The sequence below is a fragment of the Colossoma macropomum genome, unplaced genomic scaffold (genome assembly GCF_904425465.1).
Source record: "Colossoma macropomum unplaced genomic scaffold, Colossoma_macropomum, whole genome shotgun sequence".
Classification (NCBI taxonomy): Eukaryota; Metazoa; Chordata; class Actinopteri; order Characiformes; family Serrasalmidae; genus Colossoma; species Colossoma macropomum.
Window position 1 is genome coordinate 17,323,526 of NW_023494794.1, and position 23,749 is coordinate 17,347,274.

The 23,749-nt window shown below is 38.9% G+C and overlaps 1 protein-coding gene across 3 annotated transcripts in view; it reads left to right on the forward strand.

Moving 5' to 3' along the window:
• The window catches only part of p2rx1 (purinergic receptor P2X, ligand-gated ion channel, 1), a 46,148-nt gene that overhangs the window by 4,294 nt on the left and 18,105 nt on the right, over nt 1-23,749 (forward strand). For 2 of the 3 annotated variants that reach the window (XM_036580429.1, XM_036580432.1), the window contains exons 2-4: nt 6,579-6,723; nt 15,626-15,697; nt 20,475-20,547. In XM_036580429.1, coding sequence (XP_036436322.1) covers nt 6,579-6,723; nt 15,626-15,697; nt 20,475-20,547 — 290 coding nt within the window. The remainder of the gene's footprint in view (nt 1-6,578; nt 6,724-15,625; nt 15,698-20,474; nt 20,548-23,749) is intronic. The other variant, XM_036580430.1, reaches the window with a different exon arrangement.

Below are 23,749 nucleotides of genomic sequence, written 5' to 3' on the forward strand. Positions count from 1 at the left end.
ATTTTATTATTGAACATGACCCACTATGCTATTTTATCCATTACTAAAGTATTAACATTTTAGCATTTCTGGGGCAATTTCAGTAATCTCCAACCCCAGAAAAAACATCAAAATCATCATAGAATATTATTTGGTATGTACAAATATGCTCACATAGACTTACATGCTGTATAATCACATAGTCTGATTGCAGAATTTTTTTTCTGAACCACTTTCTGCTCTTCTCATCTTATTTCCTCCCCCATGTTTTAGCCCTCATTTCAGACTAGTAGGTCTTGCTGCTATCAGGCATCAGCACCATGCGGATTATGGCATTTGAGGCGAATGAGGAATGTGCAGAGAGTGAGTTTGGGATACAAGTTGATACATGTTCATTCCCTTATGTGGAAGCAACACTTTCTTAGGAACTGTACCAATCATGTATGCACTGAAAACAAATAAGCATGCGTGTGCACATATTTCTGCACTTGAAAGGTCAACGGAAAAAGGAAATCCTAACAAACTGCTCACCTTTTTGATGTTGAATGGATTTATTTGAAAGATGCCATGCTTTTAATGAACATGAATTCACACATGAATAAATGAATAAATGAATGAATGAATGAATGAATGAATGAATGAATAATTCAATCAATCAAGGCTTCGTACCAATAATATAACCTATAATAGTAAATGTACAGAACTGCACTTAACACAAACCCGAATTCAAGTTAGGACCGCAAGCAAAATACATACAAAAATAGACAGAAATGATTTGCAAATTCTTTTTGACCCATGTTCAGTTGAAAACAGTACAAAGACAAGATGTTTAATGTTCCAACAACATTCAGTAATTGTTACGAAACACCAGTTGTTTTAGTTGTGAAAGTGGATTTTTTCCCATTCTTGCTTGATATAACCCTTCAGCTGCTACCTCAACAGTTCTGGGTCTCCATTGTCATATATTGTGCTTCATAATGCACCAAATGTTTTCATTGTGAGACAGGTCTGGCCTGCAGGCCAGCCTAGCACCTGCACTCTCTTACTACAAAGCCACGGTGTTGTAACACGTGCAGAATGTGGCTTGGCGTTGTCTTGCTGAAACAAGCAGAGACGTCCCTGAAAAAGGCGTCGTCTAGATGTCAGCATATGTTGCAAGTTACCAATGCAACTGGCACTAACACACCCCATACCATGGCAGACCCTGGCTTTTGTCTTAGTAACAATTGGGAGGATGCTTTGCCTTTCTGGCCCAGAGAACACGTTGTCCATTACTTACTAAAACAATATGAAAGGAAGAATCGTCAGAACACACAATTGCACGTCATCCCAGACCAACTTTATCGCAAAGTGGACACTGAGCCTTTCATGAACGTTCCTTTCAAACTCAACGATAGATTTAATAGTTTTTAGTAAATCTATCCTTTAAATAGCTGTCTTATTGGTTGCCTTTTCTCATTTATTCACAACAGCGCATAGTGACTGAGATGTTTATAACATTTTTACCAGTGCCAATTTAAAAGCAAAGGCCAGTCCCAGCAGTCTTAGCTCTGGAGGCCATATCCGTATAGCATTACATAACTGTATCCAATGCTTTGGAAATTTCAATGGTTTAGGACTTATGAGAGAAAAAGTTAAACAAGTTTTCAGTGAAGCTGCTCTATAACAGATATAAAGTGTTCCCTCTGGGAAATTGGGTTATCAGCATTAAATTTCCTTTGACGTCAGTCACAAAAGGACTGGCTCTGTCTATTTCATTTCACTCTCTCTTCATTCTCTCTCTGTTTCACACACACCTCGTGGCTTATCAGACAGCATTCTATCACACTGTGATGGACATGAAAGTGGATTTGATTAGCACACTGTCTGAAGCCATTCATCAGCCTGAACACTTGAAGCCACTCGTAGAAACACACTTCAACACAATTAGACTCAGTTCAGTGATAGATTACAGTTGCCTTTTTCTGCACGCCCTCTAGTGGCCATTCCGACTTGGTTATTTTTGATTAACGTAATCAGATTTAATCAAAAAGTATTTGTCCTTGTAACTCTGTCATCAGATTAATTGGGACACTGATGTCTCTTTGTACGTGAAATGTTGAGCTGCTAGTGAGCACTGAGGGGTGAAAGGGGAAGAGTGAGAACACCCTGCTGAAAACAGTTCACTCTTTTTCACAAAGGTGGCCATGCTGAGATAAAACATACACCACAACTGCAGCTTTCTTCACTTCAAAGATTGTGTACAACTGCCACAATGGAAAATAGCATTTAAATGCAATGAAGACACTTTTATAAATGTCAAAAATCCAGTTTGCTTCTGGTTCTGTTAATAATATACATTTCTATTAATTCTATTGAAGAAAAATTGAGGGATCCAGGTGGAAATTACATTTGAAAAGGTCAGTGTGCGGAATACCCCCTGGTATTTGGGGGGTTCCTGTTGGCCAGCTACTGCAGTGTTGGCAATTCTTTTTATGCTCTTTTCTAATTTAGTAATGCACATTTAGTAATGCACACATTAATTGAGATCTTCTGCATCTCCTCTTTTGTGTTCGGTTTGTGAAAAGAGTAACAGTTCACTTTCCCACCAGTCTCTTATAAAATTGGGCACGTTTTCAGATTTATAAATATTCTATGGCATATTGTAAAGTTTCACAAAGACATCCTGGGCATAGTAACAGTTGCTGGGCCATGAAGGACAAACTGGGTGAACCAAATTGCTACAGCACCACCCAGAGGCAGACCAGTGCTGCAGGTCTAGCTAGTTAAGAATATCAAAGACAGAAGCTCTGCGATTGTGGGTGAAGTAGCTAAACAATGAGCTTTCCCTGAATTTGTATTTGAGTGTTTTTATCTAACAGACAGCATAATTTCATAATCAGTTTATTTTCAGCGACCCCCCAGAATTTTGATTTTGAAACATTTAGGGGGCCCAAAAGGTTAAATAGGGGGTCCTAGACCCCCCCAGGACCCCTTGTATTCACAGTAAAAGGCAGTTCTAGCTCCCTACTGGCGCAACCGTCTGGCCCCTTAAAAGGCCAGGGCCCACTGACAGGCCCAAATTAGACCTCTGCATTTATCCCATCCGTGCAGTGCAACACCCACATACATGCACACCAGTGAACACACACATTAGGGGGCAGTGAGCACACTTGCCCGGAGCGGTGGGAAGCCCTATCCACGGTGCCCGGGGAGCAGCTGGGGGTTAGGTGCCTTGCTCAAGGGCACTTCAGTCATGTACTGTCGGCCAAGGGGATCAAACCGGCGACCTTCCGGTCACAAGGCTGATTTTCTTCCTTTTTTTCAGGTCCACTGTGTCCTCCTCTCATCGACTAATCATATAAAATTACCTATTTATCTAATTATCTAAAAGTGGCCTCAAACTGCAAAAAGGAATGAAGGTTAAAATGGTGAAAGTGTCATAGATTCTCTATCCAGATAGATTCGGTTGAGTTTGGTGTGAAGCAGCAGTGGCGTTAAGCAATGTAACTTTTGTGTGAGGGAAGATGAAAACGCATTACACACCCTGCTGTTAGGCAAGAGGCCAGAGAAATATTGCTTCAGAATGACTTTTATACAACGTCTTTCTGTTATCTACCGAACATCTTAGATACACAGTCTCCATCAGTTAAAAGCCAATTCACCGCTCGAAAGCTGGTCAGTGTTCATGAGGAAGACAGAAAGTTATCTTCAAAATGATCTCCCTCTTAACCCTTTAACTCTCTTTTAGTTATTAGTTGTAAAGATGAACTCAAATTTCATCTATTAGGCATAGGGAGATTCTGTTAGATGAAGAATTCATTTAAAAAACAGGTTATGGGTTTTAATAACCCAATAATAGCTCCTTAATAGCTCCTTAGCCCAAAATATTCCTCCAGTACCACACAGTGTGAAAAAGCATGTTGTTGTTAGGGATGTGGGTACTCAAGTACTTGGTTAACTGTTCGAGTTGCTATAATTCTAATACTGAAACCACTGTTCAGGTACTCCATTTCAATATAGGAAAACTGAACTGTTATTGTTTAACAGGACTGTAAAATGTCACTGATTTGCTCTTATTTGTATGTATATTACACTGTGCCACTCAGGCCAGGCGACCAGGGTTCTTACTGTGTGGAGTTTGTATGTTCTCTCAGTACTGCGTGGGTTTCCTCTGGGTACTCCAGTTTCCTCCCACAGTCCAAAGACATGCAGTTAGGCCAACTGGGCATGCTAAATTGCCCCTAGGTGTGAGTGTGTGTGTGATTGCATATGTCTGTCTTTTTGCCCTGTGATGGACTGGCGACCTGTTATGGGTGTTACCTGCCTTCCACCCAATGACCGCTGGGAAACGCTCCAACAACGCCTGCAAGCCAGCAGGATAACCAGCTTAGATGATGTGTGTGTGTGTGTGTGTGCCACTCTTAACCTTGACTGCCTGAATGTGAACCTGTGGCAAAATGCATTGTTAAGGATGTGACCCTTTAAAAAGTTCAACTTTTTTCTTTTTTGTTGCTGAATCATTGCGGCCCTATTGTAGTTTCGTGTGGAAGTTAATTTTGGACCTATATATAAGTTTACTTAATCGATCTATATGATTTCTAATTTCAAAGTTTCTGAAGCATATAGAACTGTACTGTATAATGTACTTAAAGGGAATATATTTATACTTATATACTTAAAGGAATTCCCTTTTGAAAGCATCCAAAGTTAACAGCAGTCAGTCAGCACTGGAAAGATACAGCAGCTGGAGGCCTTTTCAAGACGACAGAAGCGACAGCACAGAAGAAGATAAGGAAGAGGCGAAAAACCTTATTATCACATTCACTGCTGCTTGCAAATAAAGTTACTTCCTTTGGGCACTTGTTCAAATCTAGTGTGGAGTAATCTCCATCTCTGCCTCACACCGATAACAATGAGAGAAAGTGTTTTCCCTGTTTGAATCAATTATCAACCTACTACTTATTTATTTATTTTGCACAATCATTTATTTAATAGAGACGTATATATCAGCACAAAAGGATACAAGTACAGTCAGGTCCATAAATATTTGGATGTTAACTAAGTGATTGTTATTTTAATTTTCTATCACAACATATCGGGGCTGAAATTAAATAATGAGTATGAGCTCAAAGTGCAGACTTTAATTTGCAGGTTATTTGTGTCCAAAACAACCAATTTCATACATAAGTGTGTGGTTCCTGATCCATGGCTTCATCTTTGTTTGTCCTCAATTTAAGGTAATATATACCGACCAGCCACTGTATTAAGTACACCTCTTTGTATCTACACTCTCTGTCCATTTTATCAGCTCCACTTGCTATATAGGTGCACTTTGTAGTTCTACAATTACAGACTGTAGTTCAACTGTTTCTCTGCATACTTTGTTAGCCCCCTTTTACCCTGTTCTTCAGTGGTCAGGACCCCCACAGGACCACCACAGGGCAGGTATTATTTGGGTGGTGGATCATTCTCAGTACTGCAGTGACGGAATGATACACCACCGAACACTGTGTCCACTCTATTAGACCCTCCTACCTTGTTGGTCCACCTTGTAGATGTAAAGTCAGAGACAGCAGCTCATCTGTTGCTGCAGTTTGTGTTAGTCATCCTCAGTGCTGGGAATGATCCACCACCCAAATAATACCTGCTCTGTGGTGGTCCTGTGGGGTTCCTGACCATTGAAGAACAGGGTGAAAAGGGGGCTAACCAAGTATGCAGAAAAACCGAAGGACTGCAGTCTGTAATTGTAGAACTACAAAATGCTCCTATATGGTCAGCGGAGCTCCTAAAGCTCATATTAGCTCCTAAAGCTCATATCAGGCATACACTTGGAAAGTATATTACAGAATGTAAACATTACCTTTCATGGAATCCATCTCAGAGCTCCATGCATCCACATTAAATAGCAGATGTCAGCATGCACATATGACAGTCACATATTTTGGACAGTGGAAATTGCGAGTTGGACATGCTTTGATATGGTTTTATAGGCTTCCCCCAATCAATTTGCATAATTTTCAGATCCTCAGCCAGATATATATATATATATATATATATATAAACACACCGATCAGGCATAACATTGTGACCAACTCCTTGTTTCTATGCTCATTGTCCATTTTATCAGCTCCACTTACTATATAGATGCACTTTGTAGTTCTACAATTACACAATTACAAACGGTTGTCCATCTGTTTCTCTGCATACATTGTTAGCCCACTTTTACCCTGTTCTTCAGTGGTCAGGACCCCCATGGACCATCACAGAGCAGGTACTACTTGGGTGGTGGATCATTCTCAGCACTGCAGTAACATTGATGTGGTGGTGGTGTGTTAGTGTGTGTTGCGCTGATCTGAGTGAATCAGACACAGCAGTGCTGCTGGAGTTTTTATAGGTGCATATATAGAACCATAATCTCAGAAGGCAGGAAATGGAGAGGCGAATCAAGTGCACTCATATTCTAGTTTAAAATTAAAATTATTAATTAATTGTAAATTAGAATATGCAGACAAAGAAAAAATGTTTAATGAAGGTTTTAATGAAGTACAGGCGTACAAGCGAGTGACTAGGGGAATGGCTGTGAAAGGGGAAGAGTAACAGCCTCTTCTCTCTTCTAGGTGGGTGTTCATCTATGAGAAGGGCTACCAAACCACAGACATAGCGATAGGCTCGGTCTTCACTAAGATGAAGGGAGTGGCCTACACTGAGATCAACGGAGAGGAGAGGGTGTGGGATGTGTCTGATTATGTCTATCCTGATCAGGTGAGTACACAGGCACTTTTCACATCATGAGCAAAACAAACCACTTTTTATTTTTTACGTTTTATGATAGTTTTGAGACACAGTTGGGCCTAAAACATGTTTTTAAAAATCCAGAGGTACATGCAAAGCATTGTGAGGCATAATACTATACAAAGATTTACCACATATTATACAGATTTACCACTATTTTACTTATCATTTTTAAGAGAACACATAGAAATTCAGAAGACACATGTCTTGTTTTGGATGGTAAATAAAATAGCTTTAATTGAGTTGTAGGCATTGTGACCCCTGGTTCCTATCACCACCACTGTAAAGAAATCAGAATCGGTAAGTTTCTCCACAATGAACCATTTCACACCAAACCACACTCAATGACTTTGTTTACATCTCAACCATTGAACCATAGAAATTTTTCAAAAATATATGGAATTGCTCTTTAAAAATAAAAGTACCCTTACCTTTATTTTGTGAATCAGGTTTGGTTCCTTCAACAGCCTTTCAGTGGAAGGTTTTTTCAAGAGCCATCTTTTTAAATAAGACATGAACAGACATGAACATTTTAAAAGAATCATAACAGAAAGGTTCTGTGACACTTAAAGGGCCCATATAATGAAAAACTAAAATCATGTAAGTCTGTATATGGAAACCATGATGTAAAAACAGCCCATTTTGAATGAACCATTTCTATGATGTCACAAGAACCAACTCATTTACATGTATCCACCTACAGCAGTTTAGCCCCGCCCGTTCATATTGAAGTTCTAAGGAGTGTTTCAGCTCCTTAAGAATGCTTTCTGAATGAGGCAAAATACAGGGCAGCCAATCAGAACAGAGCTCATTTATCTTATATCAGTCTTAAAGGTACAGTAACAAAAACAGCCTGTTTCATTTAAGGGATTCTAAGGGGCTGGAAAATGATCATGTAAAATTCATGTCATGTGAATTATGACCATTTTCCGTTAATAAAACCACACAAATGTTAAATATAAATTAGATAGACTTCAAGAGAAAAGATAAAATATGAGACAGATGGAGACAGATGTCCAAGCATCATTTAGGTGCAGACCTCAAATTGTCAGAGAATACAGAAAATGAAAGTATTCAAACATTGCAAACAAACCTCAACAATTGTGGTGAGTGTGTAAGCTGAACATGACCGAAAGCCAAAAGAGCTCCCGCGTGATGAGTGGTAAACGAACAAATGATGTAAATGGAAGAAAAAAAGACAGATAAAAGACAAACATCATGGATGGCAATGCTGAGCAATCAAAGGAGTGGCAGCGAAACTGTCCTCTGTCAGGATCTGAAAACAAAACACAGTCCTGGAAAACCTGAATAAGACTGTGAGCCTATATCCAGGGTTAAGATGTAATAGAATATGTATTCAACACATATTCAAAATACAGAAATTAGGTATACAGAGTACAGTTACTTTGTACATTTTTAGGTGACTACTTTTACAATACTTACCCACCAAATTAAAAAAACATATACTCTTCCAAAGAAACACCATCAATGCTTGTTTATTAACTGTTTTAAAATCAGCGCATTGCTTGTAGCAAACAAGCTCTTTAGATCAATTCTAAAGCAGAGCTGAATAAATGTTTTTTTACAACCACTGAGTTTCCTGCTAAAGCCTGAGTAGACTGATAAATCAATGTGATGATCAGTTATTAATCTTAGCGTTGAACAGCATGAATTAAATAAAAATGACAGCAGTAATTTTCCCATCTGCTTTATCAATATATATTCTAAATGTATTCTAAATGTATTCTGAATATGTTGTTATGTATGTAAGTATTTTGTTGCACCTTTACATTTTTTAAAATTTCTACATAATTTAGTCACTAAGATGTAAACAATGTCATTCAGAGTGGTTTGATGTGAAATGGTATATTATATGGAAACTCATCAACTTTTTATACAGTTCCCAGTGGGCAGGTACCACCTGACAAGACCACTTAGACAAACTATAAATGTTACACCCAATTGTTCATCTATAGTAATTTAGAGGTTAAACCTGCAGCCCCCATCTTAAGTGATACAGCCCCAGTTTGCTGATTGTAACTGGGACCTGTACAGAGGACAGAGATTAGATAAGGCTGAAGTTAGTGCAGAGCTCTACAGAGTTCAGTACTGTTGCATCCGCCACACCCTATCCCACTTCTGACACCACTGTGGCATTGACATGGAAGAAGACATGGGAATGGCATAGTACTTTTTTCTATGTTACCAATTTAGATATATTTATAATGTAAATATGGACAGTAGGGACACAATCTGCAAAAAAAAAGTGGCACAGAGAAAACAAGATTAAAAGGACTACTTAAGGAAGATATCTGAGCTGGTGGGAAAGAGAAATGCTGAACATATGTAGTATTAGTCTGTAGCATATGAACTGTCATTATTATGTAAAATTTAAATAAAAGCTTTCACCAGTTTTCATTCTATCACTAGCTAGCCACCTTGGTTATCTCAGTGTAACATAAAAATAACAAAGAAGAGCATGAAAATTAAAATGCACAGATTTTATAAAAATTATATTTTTTACAAAGTCAATACTGTGTGTGTGTAGCACTAGAAATTAGAGTTTAAGGTGGGTTGGTCTGCAAGCTATTGGTCTGAAAAGTCCTACTCCAGCCCTGCCAAAAATGATTTATTATATTTTGTTAAATGTGCATTTGCAATTTGAGCAGTGCAGATGCACAGTGACCCAGTGAGTGAGGAAAGCACCAGTGATAATTATACCCATGCTTTAAAAGACCTGCCTGCCAAAACAGGATGTTTGTGGTCAGAACAGTCCCGTAGCAACATAAAGTTCAACAGGAACAAAAGCACACACGGAGAACACTGGGGTAGTAACGTCATAAGATAACTGGCCATCAAGTGTTGAATTCTTATATGAACAAGAACCCGGAATCTCCTTCATTGTGGAGAAGCTTATTGACTTGCCGACAGTGGTGGCGATGGGAACCAGGGGTTGTCTACAGCACAAAAAGCCATTTTATGAACTATCCAAACTACCATTGAACCCATACCAAAGTCTTCTTAGTTTTTATATCCAACACTGATAAAAGTAAAACAGTGGTAAATCAGAAAAAATCTTTGGGGACTACTTTGCCTTACAACACCCTGCATATACCTCTCCACCGTGTAATAACGTCTTGTGAGGCAGCTTTTAGAGGCGCTAAATGCTCTGAATGTCTGATCTCTATCACCTCCACTGTGAACAATTGTAGTTTCTCTAGAATGAAGCATTACACATCAAAGTAACCTTAATTACTGTGTTCACAACTTAATCATTGAATTTTGAAAAATTATGGAATTTTCCTTTCAGGTACCGTATGGTCAGCAGTGTATATATGCACACACTCTCAAACACACGCACACACACACACAAACACACACACACATGCACACACTTATTTTATTTACAGTAAGGGGAAATAAGTATTCAGATACCACAAATTAATTACTGTTGCAAAGCCATTGTTGGCAATTAAAGCTTCGAGACATTTACGCTAAGAAGTAATTAACCACAATGTTTGTGCAACTTTGTGGTTCAGTTTTGGCCCATTTCTCTTGGCATCTTTAATTTCCCAAAGTCACAAGTTTCTCTCTTATGAACTTGTAATTTCAAAGTCCTCCATAACTTATAAATTGGATTCAAGTCAGGACATTGTCTAGATCAGGGGTGTCCAAAGCCCAGACTTAGGGCCAAATGCGGCCCACAAACAGATTTCAAGTGGCCCGTAGCTTCTGTTATACGTGTGGCTTGATAGCCAATACATTGTAGTTTTTTCAATTTTGGAAATATGGAAATTGAGTGTCATACAAAAGCAAACGTATGCACCCCATACGTCAAAAGACTGTAATGAATTCAATATCAGTAGACATGAAACAAAGCGTGGATATTACAATAAATATTCCAGAGAGGGCAAAGAAACTAAAGCAACACAGCATTAACTTCTCATCAGAGTAAATTCAGTAGTTCAGTAAATATTAACCCTTTAAGAATGAACAAAACTATGGCTATATATGCTGTTTAATCTGCTCTTCTCATTTAAAAAAAGTCATTTATGAATGCTGTCATTGCGTTTATTTGACATGTAAAGGACATGATCTAACCAAACTACATGGTTGTATTTTTTAAATTTTGAAAACATAATATTTTTAAACATCTATGAACAATATTATTTGGGCTCACTGAAATTTTGTAACAGTCCGATCTGCTTCCCTTTGAAAAAAGTTTGGCCATCCCTTTTCTAGACTGTGCAAGCACCTTTCTCTTCTGTTTTCAGAAACTGCTCTTGAGTTATTTTGGCTGTATGTTCTGGGTCATTGTCTTGTTCAAGCGTCCATATTCTCCTCAGATTTAGTGTCTTGGCCAGTGAGATTCAGTTCTCTTTTAATATGAACCAGTGCATCTCTCCATTCATGGTTCCTTCAGTGCTATTCATTGTTATTGATTATCATTAATCTAAGAGTGTGTTGTGAAATCTTGGGTGGTGTGCCTGTCTGGGAATGATTAGTTGTGGAACCATAAACTATTTCACTTTCATATTATTAAACCAGTTGTACCAGATGTTTAATGTTTTTGATATGGCAACTCTCCAGTGTGTTTCCTGTCTTCTGCCCAATGACCGCTGGAATAGGCTCAAGCAACCCCGCAAGCCAGGATGATTGATAGTACTAGTGATTTCTATGCTTGTTATGAAGAAAAGGACCATAATACATTGAAAGGGCATTAAACTAAGATAATACAATGGTTAGTGTAATTTTTGACGGAGAAAATATTCACATTTGCAGGTTTTTTTTGGTCCCTCACACAGCCATCTTGCCAGTGTTTTTTTTTGTTTTGTTCTTTCTCATAACACTCATTTGGGGTGTGCCTCTGAAAAACCTTCGTTTGGAGGGCCATGTAGCCCTAACACTTCGACCTAACCCTCAATCTCAACTAAAATCAGGACAACCTACACCTAGGCATGAACAGGCCAAATGGAAGGGTAGGGCTAATTGTTAGGGGCAAGACATGAAATGGGATTGGGACGAAGTCCAAAGAGCTGTCAGTGCCAGTAAAGCAAGCCATCATTAGGCTGAAAACTCAACAAACCCATCAGAAAGATACATTGGGTGTGGCCAAATCAACTATTTGATACAATTTAAAAAAAAAGAAAGAAAGCCTAGTGAGCTCAAGCACCAAAAGGCATGGAAGACTTCAGATTTAGCCAAATGCTTCAAACCTCATTGGTTAGCACATCCCAAGCAACCCAAGACTTTTTTATGGCAAATAAGTGGATTGTTCTGCAATGGTCAAGTTAATCCCTGACCTCAATCCAACCAAGCATGCATTTCACATACTAAAGCCAACCTGACAGTAAAACACCCAAAGAACAAGCAGGAACCGAAGACAGCTGCAGTGAAGGCCTGAGCATCATCAGGGAAGAACCCCAGCACCTGGTGATGTCTAAGAGTGCTAGATTTCAGGCGGTCAGTGTCTGCAATAAAATTTTTAATTTATGATTATATTAGTTTGTCCCATTACTTTTGAGACCCTGAAAATGGAGCTATATATGAAAATGGATATAATCCCTACAATTTTACCCCATTTTGGTGTAAATGCCCTCAGATTGAAGCTGAAAGTCACTTTGAGGTCATATACACTGTTTAATTTCAACTCCAATATTCTATATTACACAGCTAAATTAACAATAACTTTGTCAATATCCAAATATTTATGGACCTAACTGTTGGTTATTAATGTTAGCCCACTATGTTAGTTAATCAAATAACAGATGTTGTCTGCTATACACAACTGATATTGCAAACTGGTTAGGCAATAGTAAAATATGTAGCTAAAATATCGTTATAAACATTGGATTTACATTTAAGTTATACAGGTGATCAGTGGTTTACGTTTTGACATGGAACCATCGCATTTCCAGTGAAGATGTTTGGAAGGCTTTGCTAACACACACTTGCTGTTAAGCCTCAAAGGCACAAAACTGGTTTTGGTGGGTATGGTACACTGAAATAAACTAAATACAACAACATGCCAATCTAAGGTCATCTCACCTGTGAATAGTTTTGATCTTGCCTGTCAATGGCTTGCACTATTTCTGTCCTGCCCATTTCCATGGGACTGTATTCGTGTCCTGTCATGTCCTTCAGGCAGAAAGATGTTTCACATTCTTTTTCCCAGCATTCCTGGCCACATGTCTTGAGCTGCCTTTTATTATAAATAAAATAACAGTGCAACATAAGATGTTTAAGGTTCGGTGACTAAATATAATAAAACACAGTTTAACCTAATGTAAAATTAAGCAATAAGCCACAATAGGCCATGTGTTACTGTGTTGTGCCTAAAACCCATTGCCTGAGGTCATGAGGTCATAATGACATAAAATTAGATTAAATACACGAAATATCAATACAATTTTAAGTCATAATTAATAGGAATTGCTGTAAACAATTCTACAGCCAAGAAACCTAGTTTGTTTAGAGTACACACTTTAAAATGATGGTTCTTTGAGGGTTCTTTACTCAAGACAGCGGTTCTATTTGAAACTGTGAGTTCTATATAGAACTATTTCATGCTTAATGGCTTTTGCAGGGCAAAACGGTTCTTCAGATTGATGGAGAATGTGTTGTATATGCTTCTATATAGAATCTTTTTGAAAATGGTTTTATTTGGCACCAAAAATGTTTTGCTATTGTTACAGTTTCTAGCTTGTAACAATAGGAGAACCATTTTTGGTGCTAAATAGCCATTTTGTCAACAGTTCTTTAAAAACCATATTCAATGGTTCCATTCTAGAAAAGAACCATTTAATGCAAGGGTGGCAAATTCCAGTCCTGGAGGGTCAGTGTCCAGCACAGTAACACACCCACTGAACCAACTAGCTGCTGATTTGAATCAGGTGTATTTGAGTGGGAAAACCACCAAACTGGGCAGGACCCCAGCCCCCCAGGACTGGAGTTTGCCACAGCTAATGGAAGGATATAGTGGAAAGAAATGTGTTGTTATCACAAATAACATTTTTTTAGTGCAATTCACAACTCAAAAGGCTACTTATATTATATTTAGAAAGAATATTATTAATAGCCCATTGTCCTCTATATTGAGTTACCAAGCACTGTTACAGTACTTTACAGTATCAGTTTGGAAAGGGCTACAAAGTTGTTTCTAAGGCTCTGGGACTCCAGCAAGTGCCATTATCTCTAAACAGCAAGAACATGTTAAATTTTCCCAGAGGTAGTCGGCCTATTAAAATTCCTCTAAGTGTACAACTCCAGGAAGTCCAGGAATCCAGGAAGTCACAAAAGAACCCAAACGAGCATCTAAGAAACTGCAGGCCCCACTCGATTTAGGTATGCTCAGTGTTCATGTTTCCACCATTAGAAAGAGAGTGAGCAAAAATAGTGTCTATGGGAGAGCTGCAAAGCAAACAATTGATAACCAAGAAAAACATAAAGGCTCACAATTTCAAAAACAAAGAAGGCAGAGGTCTGGCTATATTTAAGCTTACACAGCATTCCACAACAAGAACATCACACCAAAAGTCAAATATGGTGGTGGTAGTGTGATGATGGGGGATGCTTCACTGCTTCAGGGCCTGGATGACTTGACCTAGTCGATGTAACCATGAATTTGGCTTTCTACCAGAAAATCTTGCAGGGGAATGTCTGCTCATCAGTTCATGATCTGAAGCCCAAGTGCAGTTGGGTTTAGGCAGCGAGACAAAGATCTGAAGTCCAAGGGCATGCCCACCTCTGAATGGCACAAAAGAAACTGAATGAAGATTTTGGAGTGGCCAGGTCAAAGTCTGACTTGAACCCCATTGAGATGCTGTGGCAGGACCTTAAATGAGCAGTTCATTCTTGAAAGCCCTCCAGTGTTGTGGAATGAAAGCAATTCTGCAAAGAAGAGTGGGCTACGATTCTTCCACAGCGGTATTAAAGACTGATATCCAGTTAAACGAATCGTTTGGTTGCAGTTTCTTCTTGCTAAAAGTGGCAAAACCAGTTTTTTAGTGAGATTAGGCTGCTTTTTCACATGGGTGACACAGGTGTGACGTTTCCTTCAAAAAATGAAATTATCATTAAAAATGATTTTGAATTTTGTATTTCATCACAATATCCTTGTCTTAAATTGCATTCTGTATGATCTGACAGCATGCACCGTGACAAATATGCAAAAATAGAGCAAATGAGGAGGGGGCAAATACATTTCCACAGCACTGCAACTAGCCACATTGCAACCAAAACCAAAAAATTACAGTAAAAAAACATAAAACTCTCACTCTGATTGTGCAAGCTGCTTACTTTTTCACCCAGCCCACTTTTACATTCTTGTCCCCAGCACTGTTCAAAGCAAAGTTAAACCTGTACGCATGCATTATCAGTGACAGTCAATACGTCATTTAGCTCTGAATGAACCATGTTCATGTTAACAGCACATCTTTTCTCATCCATATAACCACCTCACTGTCAAATATAAAGGTGTACATTCAGAGCAACAGTAGCATCACATGATGGACTCCGACACATTTCCAGCCTCATAGCTTTAGCCACTTTTCTGTTTGTTGTTTTGTCTTTGGCCAGACATGGTGGGCCGACTTTACACAAGCTGAAACACATCAATGTCTTTGGAGCAGCTTAGAGTAGTATCCCCTACTCAAGGACAGAGTGTCGACAGCCTAAAATTAATATCCAAGATTAAACCCATGATCTTTTGGGTCACAGACAAGTTTCTGACTGTTGATCCACTCCAAAAATGGAGATCTCTAATATTAAGAAGCCTGAAGGAATATAGTAACACAGAAACAGCTGCTACAAGCAGCTCTAGCATACAGCCAAACGCAAAGAGCTTGAATCCTTTTCTTCATCTCATTTACAGGGTGGCGAGTCTTTTGTCGTGATGACGAATTTCATCATTACAGATGGACAGACTCAAAGCACATGTCCAGAGGTATGTATGTATGTATGCATGACTATGATCACTCTAGTATAGCACTTTTCTCATTCTGAAAAAGTTCTTTGCGCAGGAACGTTAAGTATAAGATTGGAAATAAATTGGTCTAAATGAACAAAGCAGCACTAATGCAGACCACAGGTGAAAATGAGCCACAGTGCAACCTCAACACAAGCTTCCCGCACCAGTCATTGGTGTTACTTAACAAAGACCATGTCTTACCAGAACCAGAGCCTGCATTTGGAGAGATGTCCCTGTTCTGTGACATTACAGATGACTTGAGGGTGTGGTATCTCGATGAATTGTGATTGGTTGGTATGTATTTAATTTAATAGTGTTTAATAGGAGTGTAACAATACATGACCTCTATACAACCAATTAGAGGTGATCTCTACAACCAAATAAAGGTGATCTCTACAACCAAATAGAGGTGGTCTCTACAACCAAATAGAGGTGGTCTCTACAACTGAATAGAGATGAACTCTACAATCAAATAGAAGTGGTGCCTACAACCAAACAGAGATTGACTCTACAACCAAACAGAGATTGACTCTACAACCAAACAGAGATTGACTCTACAACCAAATTGAAGTGTAAATCAGTTGGTGTTTACATCCTTATAGAACAAGTTATTTGTTTCACTCATTCAAAATTGTGTGCATACTGTCTCCCAGCCCTGTATTGGACAAATTATTATTATTATGATTTTTACTACATATTAACATGCATTTTCTTAAGGATACGTATGCTGCATTGTGAACTAGTTGGAGCCAATTTAGAAAGACAGCAGGGCAACCAGCCAGTAACATGTTACAGTAGTCTGATCTATGATAGCAACTACTTTCTCCGCATCTTGAAGGGTTAGCATGGATTTTATTTTAGATAAATAATAAAATGCATTCTTAAGCACTAGATGGCTGGCGTTTTACATGAGGAGGTGGAGTAATGTAGTTTTACTTCTCAGGTGTTTCTCAGTGATTTTAGTCACATCTGAATGTGCCATGACAGCTTTTTTTTAGGTTTTAAAGTTATATTTATCCTGTGCATCGTCATGTTGGTACAAATGCTATCATTCTGTGGAAAAGGCATTTTTTTAAGCATGGGGGCTCAAAGAAGCATTTACTTGTGTTTTCTGTAGCTAAAATAAAAACAATATGTACTGACCAAACTGAAGAGTACAAGTGTGAACATTAACCCTTATGTGGTTTACAATTTATGTAAAAATACCAGATATTTAAAATATCACCCGCAGCCAGCGTAGGGTACTCCTTTAGCAGCTGTAGCCAGTCAGCAGCCTGTCCATGTTGTCCACCCTCACACACATACAAACGCATACACACACAGACACACACACTAACAGCAGGCCATGTAGGAGGAGAACAGAGTGAAGGGACACAGCACCTCCACACCTTTATTCCCCACGGGTTCACCCCAACACCACATGGGTAATATAAATGTGTAGGGCGTGTTCCGTGTGAAGTGAGTTATTTTACATGTTCTTCACAGAAAATGAGCAAAGGCCAAGGAATCTGGGTTTGAAATAATAATAAATTGCAACATTGGTTCTTTTGGTGAACATTGAAAATGGGTCTCACAGACCCAAACACCACATTAGGGTTACAAGTACAGAGTGAGAATAGTAGTGTCTAGCTAATACATGAAAATCAGTCAATAAATGAGCAACTTTTAGTTTTAGTTTTAGTTTTAAAACCGGTGGTAAATTAACTCAACTAACTGTCTTTACAGCTAGAAATTTATGAGAATTCCCATTACCGTCATAAGAAAGACAGCGAGAGTAGCTAGCTGCAGTTTGAGGAAGAGTCAAGAAAAGAGCCATCAAATCAGAAAGTTTTTTCTGGGGACCCCTCACATGAGCTGACAGCTTTTACATGTCAGATATAACATTTCTTGAAAGAAAATAAATTTTACATATGAAAATATTAACCACAAACACAAGTTATTAGATTACATACTGTACTCAATACATTTTGTGTCCACATGGTTATTAGCTTAAGCTCCGTTGTCATCAAGCAGTCTCTTGGCCCATGCATTATAACAGCGTATGTCACTTTGACGTGCCGGTGGCAGCAATGCAAGCCAGATAAAAACCTAACGAAACGAAACGAGCCATCTGTGAGCCGGGCAGTGATTGATCTGCACAGTGCAGCATCAGGTTGAACAAGCCTCCCCTTTCCCTGCCCCTCTTACTTAAAACTAATGCATCTGATCCAGCCAATCAGGGACCTGGGAAGAAGTTAATTAGCTAGATTAGATGTGGCAGGTTGTGGTTGAAACTAGACTCCACAGGAAGGAAGATCTCTAGGACCAGGACTGGTATACTTCCATGCAGGACTTTTTCACTCAGATGGGAAGCAAAGTTTTGCTTTTCCAGCTAAAATCTAGTCAGAAATAGCAAACAGCTGTTTGTACTGGACACTGTGATGAAAATGTATATTAATAATATTAATAATATATATCTATCCATGGAATCTTTCACAGTCTCCTCTCCCTACACACAACACCAGAACAGCAGGCTGTGCTTGTTTCTTGAAAAGGTTAGACAAGGTGAGTCTAGGTGAGCAGTGCTGTAAGTTCATTTACTGAATAATTCACGTTTGAGATGGGCTGGATCGCATGTAAGGCTTTAACTGCTGAGGTGAGAATTACAGCAGCCCAAGAAGGAAAAGGTCAGGATGTGTCATCTTGAGTAGGAAGCGAAGGCATGCAGTGTCAAGCTGTATTTAGTTATTAGGCAAATGCCATGGGCAGGAGCAGGGGCAGGTTCTGAACAGCAGCTATGAGATGATGAATCAGCGTATTGCCCACACATAAAGACGTAGAGAGCAGACTTAGCAAAGATAAATGGTTGGCACAGTGTTCCAACACCATGTTATGACCCGTTCATGACAAATGATATTACTCAGTCACAGTGGTGGATTTAGTGATTCTGGGGCTCAAGGCAAAAGACAGAAATGAGGCCTCCTGGATTCACAGCCGTCTACACTGCAAAAAATTGTGTCTTGGCAAGTGAAATCATCTTAAATCTAGCTGATCTATCTAATATCATCTTGAGATGTCGAATATTGTTGCTTGTTAAAAGAATATTAAACAGTCTGAATGACTTGTTTACATCTTAACCATTTAATTATGCAGAAACTGAAAAAAATACACGGAATTCCCCTTTAATACCTCTGATTTCAAAAGAAATGTTAGATGGGTGCGTATCTAAAGTATCTGGGGAAGATACTATTAATCTTTCGTATTATTTCATGTTTTGTTTCTCTTGTTTTCTAATATTGTTCCTCTTATTTTACTATAGGTAAATATTTAGCTTCTTACCATAGACGCATACAGTAACAGTATTGTGTTTTCTTTTGACCTGTAAGCTGCTGCACATGCCTTGTAATGCTTTTGTATCTCATCTTTGCATTAGTCTATTCGATATGTAAAATTTGCCATGCAACAGATTTGAATAGTAGTTTTGCGCCCTGATAATCAAATGTAGTTATGCAAGGAGATGTCTGACACTCTGATTCTACATCTTCCCCCATACACGCATTCACACTTTCTCATTGTGTGCAGGTTATGGACAGCAAGACTGATGAATAGAATCTTTATTAACCCCTTAAAATCCCAGTATTATTACATACGAAGGCTTACTATTCAGCAACTACAGGGACTTCAGTACAAACAGGCTGAGCTATTCTCAGCCTATTCTCAGCTATCCTGGTGGGCCCTGGCCATTTAAGGGGTTAACTTTATGATTCTTTAGGAAATTAACTGTGCAAAGAGTTCATACATTATGAAATTTACAAGACATACAGTAGACATAAATAAAAATGTAAGTTTATACATGTTTGCAGGTAAATTAAATAACCTGAGGTAGTCCTTACTGAAATTAAAGTGGAATCATGAATGTCACATACATACATCACATGTAATGTTGTGAAAAGAAGTTAACACAACATCTGCATGGTACAAACTTCAATATGACACATTCTACAACGTTTAATGCACTATTGCCGTTTACTTGCTAAATTTAATGTATCGGAGGAATGAAAAAGATCAAATGTGGCACATAAAGCGTGTTGTGCTTATGCACAGCAGCCATGGACTCATCTAAGCAGCTGACTGGGGGCAAAGCAAAACCCCCACATCGCTGCCAAGGCCTTACAGGAAGGTTTGGCTTTGGTTTGGATTCACTGATATGTAGTGCAATATTGTCAGACAAACATAATTTCCATGGAAGGGAAGTTAAAGTGCATCTGAAGTTTGCAATTGTTGTACATACTGTAAGTGTGGCTATAATCACATAAGGTATGTTCAGAGACAATATAGAGCAGCATTTCAATAAAAAACATTGCCAATTTTCAAGCATGGGGTGAGAGTACTGTGCTTTGGGGTTGTGTGGCAGCCAGTAGCGCAGGAAATGTTGTGGGGATAGGGGAAATAAGGATAAACTAAAAAATATTAAAAGAGGCTGGATTTTACAAGACAATGATCCAAAACATACCTCAAAATCAAGTCTGACCTACTTCAAGAAAATGAATGATTGAAAAAATTGGTTTAATTTGAAAAAACACTGATTCCTTTTGGTGCTTTTCGGTCATTCCAAACTTTTGAATGTATTGTTCCATTTAAAAGTATGGCAGAATAACAACACTAGAGTAACTAAAGTATTAAAGTGACTGTTATTAACCATTAAATTGCCTGTGTTTACAGTTCAGAACCATTCAGTTATATGTGGTGTGTGTGTGTTTGTGTGTTGTTTCAGCTGCCAGATGGAAAGAACGAATGCAGTTCGGATGCAGACTGCACGAAGGGCCAATTTAAACGTACGGGAAATGGTAAAACGCTAATCAAAACTTCTATGTCTCCAGAGTGGTCATCAGCACTTAACACATTTAACAGGTCTTCCATAGCAGACACTAACTCATTAATCCATTCAAACTTGGATGCAGAGCAACTGAAAGTATCATGAAGGATTGTATGTAAACTATACTCACACAGAGAACACATTAAGATAGAGATCAGGGCCCCTGTTTATCAGCCTTCTCAGAGTCTTTCATAATACTTAATAGAATTACATGCACAGATGTGACCTGATCTAGCATGAGGATACTGGTAGTTTCAGAAAGGGAAGTGTCGATGCTACAGCAGTGACTAGTTGTCAACTGACCTCCAAAGAGCTCTGGTTTGGCCACAGACTTAAGTGCCTGCTATGTTTATCTCTGTACTTTGACTTCTTGAGATTTTCAGGTATGCAGAACATCCAGCATGGACTATCCAGCAATACAGTTATGATAAAAATGTGGCAGTTTATGAGTGTCATTAAGAGATTATGCTTGCAAAATGCAACCCCCATAATTCATTTTTTTGGACTACTCATAATGTTGCCAGCTACCCAACATACATGCCTTTGTAGGTCCAATGTGGGGCCATTGTTGGCTAAAAACTGGGCCACCGTTATGGGGCCCCAGTCAGTCGTGAAACCCTGGGCGTGTGTGGGCACCCATGTTAGGGCCCCATGCTGGTGGTCCACACAAAGCCCTGATATGAGGCTGCTCGCTGTGGGGCTCCAATCCAGGGCATGTGCGAGGCCCCAACATGCTGGCAGCCCACACTAAATCTTCATAAGAGTGGGCTGTCACCATGGGGCCCTCACACTGGGGCCTGTATATGCCTCTGGTTTCACAACTGACTTGGGCCCTGCTAGGGCAGCCTGCGATGGGCCCTATTTTTCGCCCACACTGGCCCCACATGGGAATGTTCACTGGGTAAGTCAGCATGCTTTAGCCTAGATTCATTAGCTACCCAGGACCCCCACAGGACCATCAGGTATCCTCAGCACTGCAGTGACACTGATGTGGTGGTGGCATATTAGTGTGTGTTGAGTTGGTATGAGTAATTTTGATGTTTTTAAACATTGTGTCCACTCACTGTCCACTCTATTAGACACACCTACCTTGTTGGTCCACCTTGTAGATGTAAGATGATCAGTCCAGCAGTAACACTGAGGTGTTTAAAAACTTCAGCAGCACTGCTGTGTCTGATCCACTCGTACCAGTGCAACACACACTAATACGCCACCACCATGTCAGTGTCACTGCAGTGCTAAGAATGATCCACCACCCAAATAATACCTGTTCTGTGGTGGTCCTGTGGGGGTCCTGACCATTGAAGAACAGTGTGGAAGGGGGCTAACAGAGTATACAGAGAAACAGATGGACTACAGTCTGTAATTGTAGAACTACAAAGTGCACCTATAAAGTAAGTGGAGCTGATAAAATGGACAATGAGTGTTGAAACAATAAGGATCTTAATGAAGTGGTCAGTCGGTGTAGGTTTCAATGTGTAGTTTCAGCTGAAAATAAATAGGTAAATAAGTTTATAAATAATCAACAAAATGAAATGAAACAGTGTAACTGTAGTCAAACCCATTTATGGGGAAAAAAGGGAGCCACGAAATGGTAAACAACCTAAGGAAGAAAATTACAGTTCATTCATTATGTGATAGGGGTCACTTTTCAGCAAAATGGACCTCAGTAAAATGTTGTTATTAGTTACGGCCTTTCTCTGAGATGCTTGATAAATATGGGCGCAAAGTCAAATTCACAGGTCTGAGTTAACAAAATTTTGTTTCTCTGCATCCAACACAATGCCTGTTTGAACACATTTTGAGCACTGAATGTTCTTGTTTTTTTACAGTTCTCTTTAGCAATGGTCATCATTTTCAGTTCTGGTGGGCCAGTGTCCGGAATAAGCGGTGATTTCCTTGCTCAAATACACCTGATTCAACTCATCAGTTAATTTGCAGTTTTAGTAGGTTTGTTTGCAGGAAAACACCAAACTGTGCTGGACATCGGCCCTTCAGAACTGTAATAATAATCGATGACCCCTGCTATACAGCTCACCTACAGTATCTTGATAACCCAGCCTGCAGCTCATTAAGAAACCAATTATGTGTTCCAGCATTACTGCAAATAGGGTCAATGTCATCATGCTCAGTGTTAGAACTGCACTGTGTTTTCCTCATGCTGTTTTGAAAGTGAGGTTCTTCTGAAGTCATTATCCATGTTTTGGTCAGTGAACCCATCATCCAATTTCTCCATCATTTCTATCATGGTCAAGCATTACTGCAGACCCAGTTCAAGCTCAATATTTGCTTCTCTGGAGCTCTTCTTCAGCCAGAGCTGTTCTTGCAAATGGTCCAGGATTCAGGATTACGTTATTTGGAGTTGTCCTTTGTAGATGATTAATAAACTCTTTTATGATTAATAAGTTCTTTAGGAAATGATTCAGTGAGTCATGAAATCATGGAGTTGTTTAGGATTTTATTCCGTGCATCATGAAATCTCATATTTCATCACAATTCCATTTCGATTCTTTAGGAAATGATTCAGTGAACCAAGAAATCTTGAATTTCAACAGGATTCAACCTGATTATGATTCTTTAGAAAATGATTCAATGCTTCAGGAAAAATCTGAAAGCTTCGATTCGATTATACTTTTCATCATGAAATCTCAAATTTCACCAAAATTGCCAGTTGAATTCCATTACAATTCTTTAGGTCAGTTTTCTAGTCTACAAGTACATGTTGAAAAAAGGTCTGGTCTTTCTTCTTATGCTCTCAAGCTGTCTGCTTGTCACTGCAGGTATCTAAGGGGTCATCACATACAAACACACACACATATGCAAACACTGAACCGAAGATGGTTCATAGTCATATTTACATAAGAAGACACGCCACAAAGAGAGACACCATATTTACCTAAGGAGTCTCGGCTGTCACAAAAAGACGTCCATAAAATCAGCAGTATTCTTTGCACATAGCAAACAGAAACTGTCCAGTTAACAATATTCTATTTAATTAACATTATTAGAATCCCAACCTAACATTCATGATTACTACCGGATAGATTTTATTGAAAAAAGTTGAAAGATCTTCAAAATAGTAACACATTTATGTTAAATTACATTTAGTACAGACCACTGAAGTTGTGTCATCATTCTGTATTCGACGCCATGCTCTTATGCCAATACAAGGA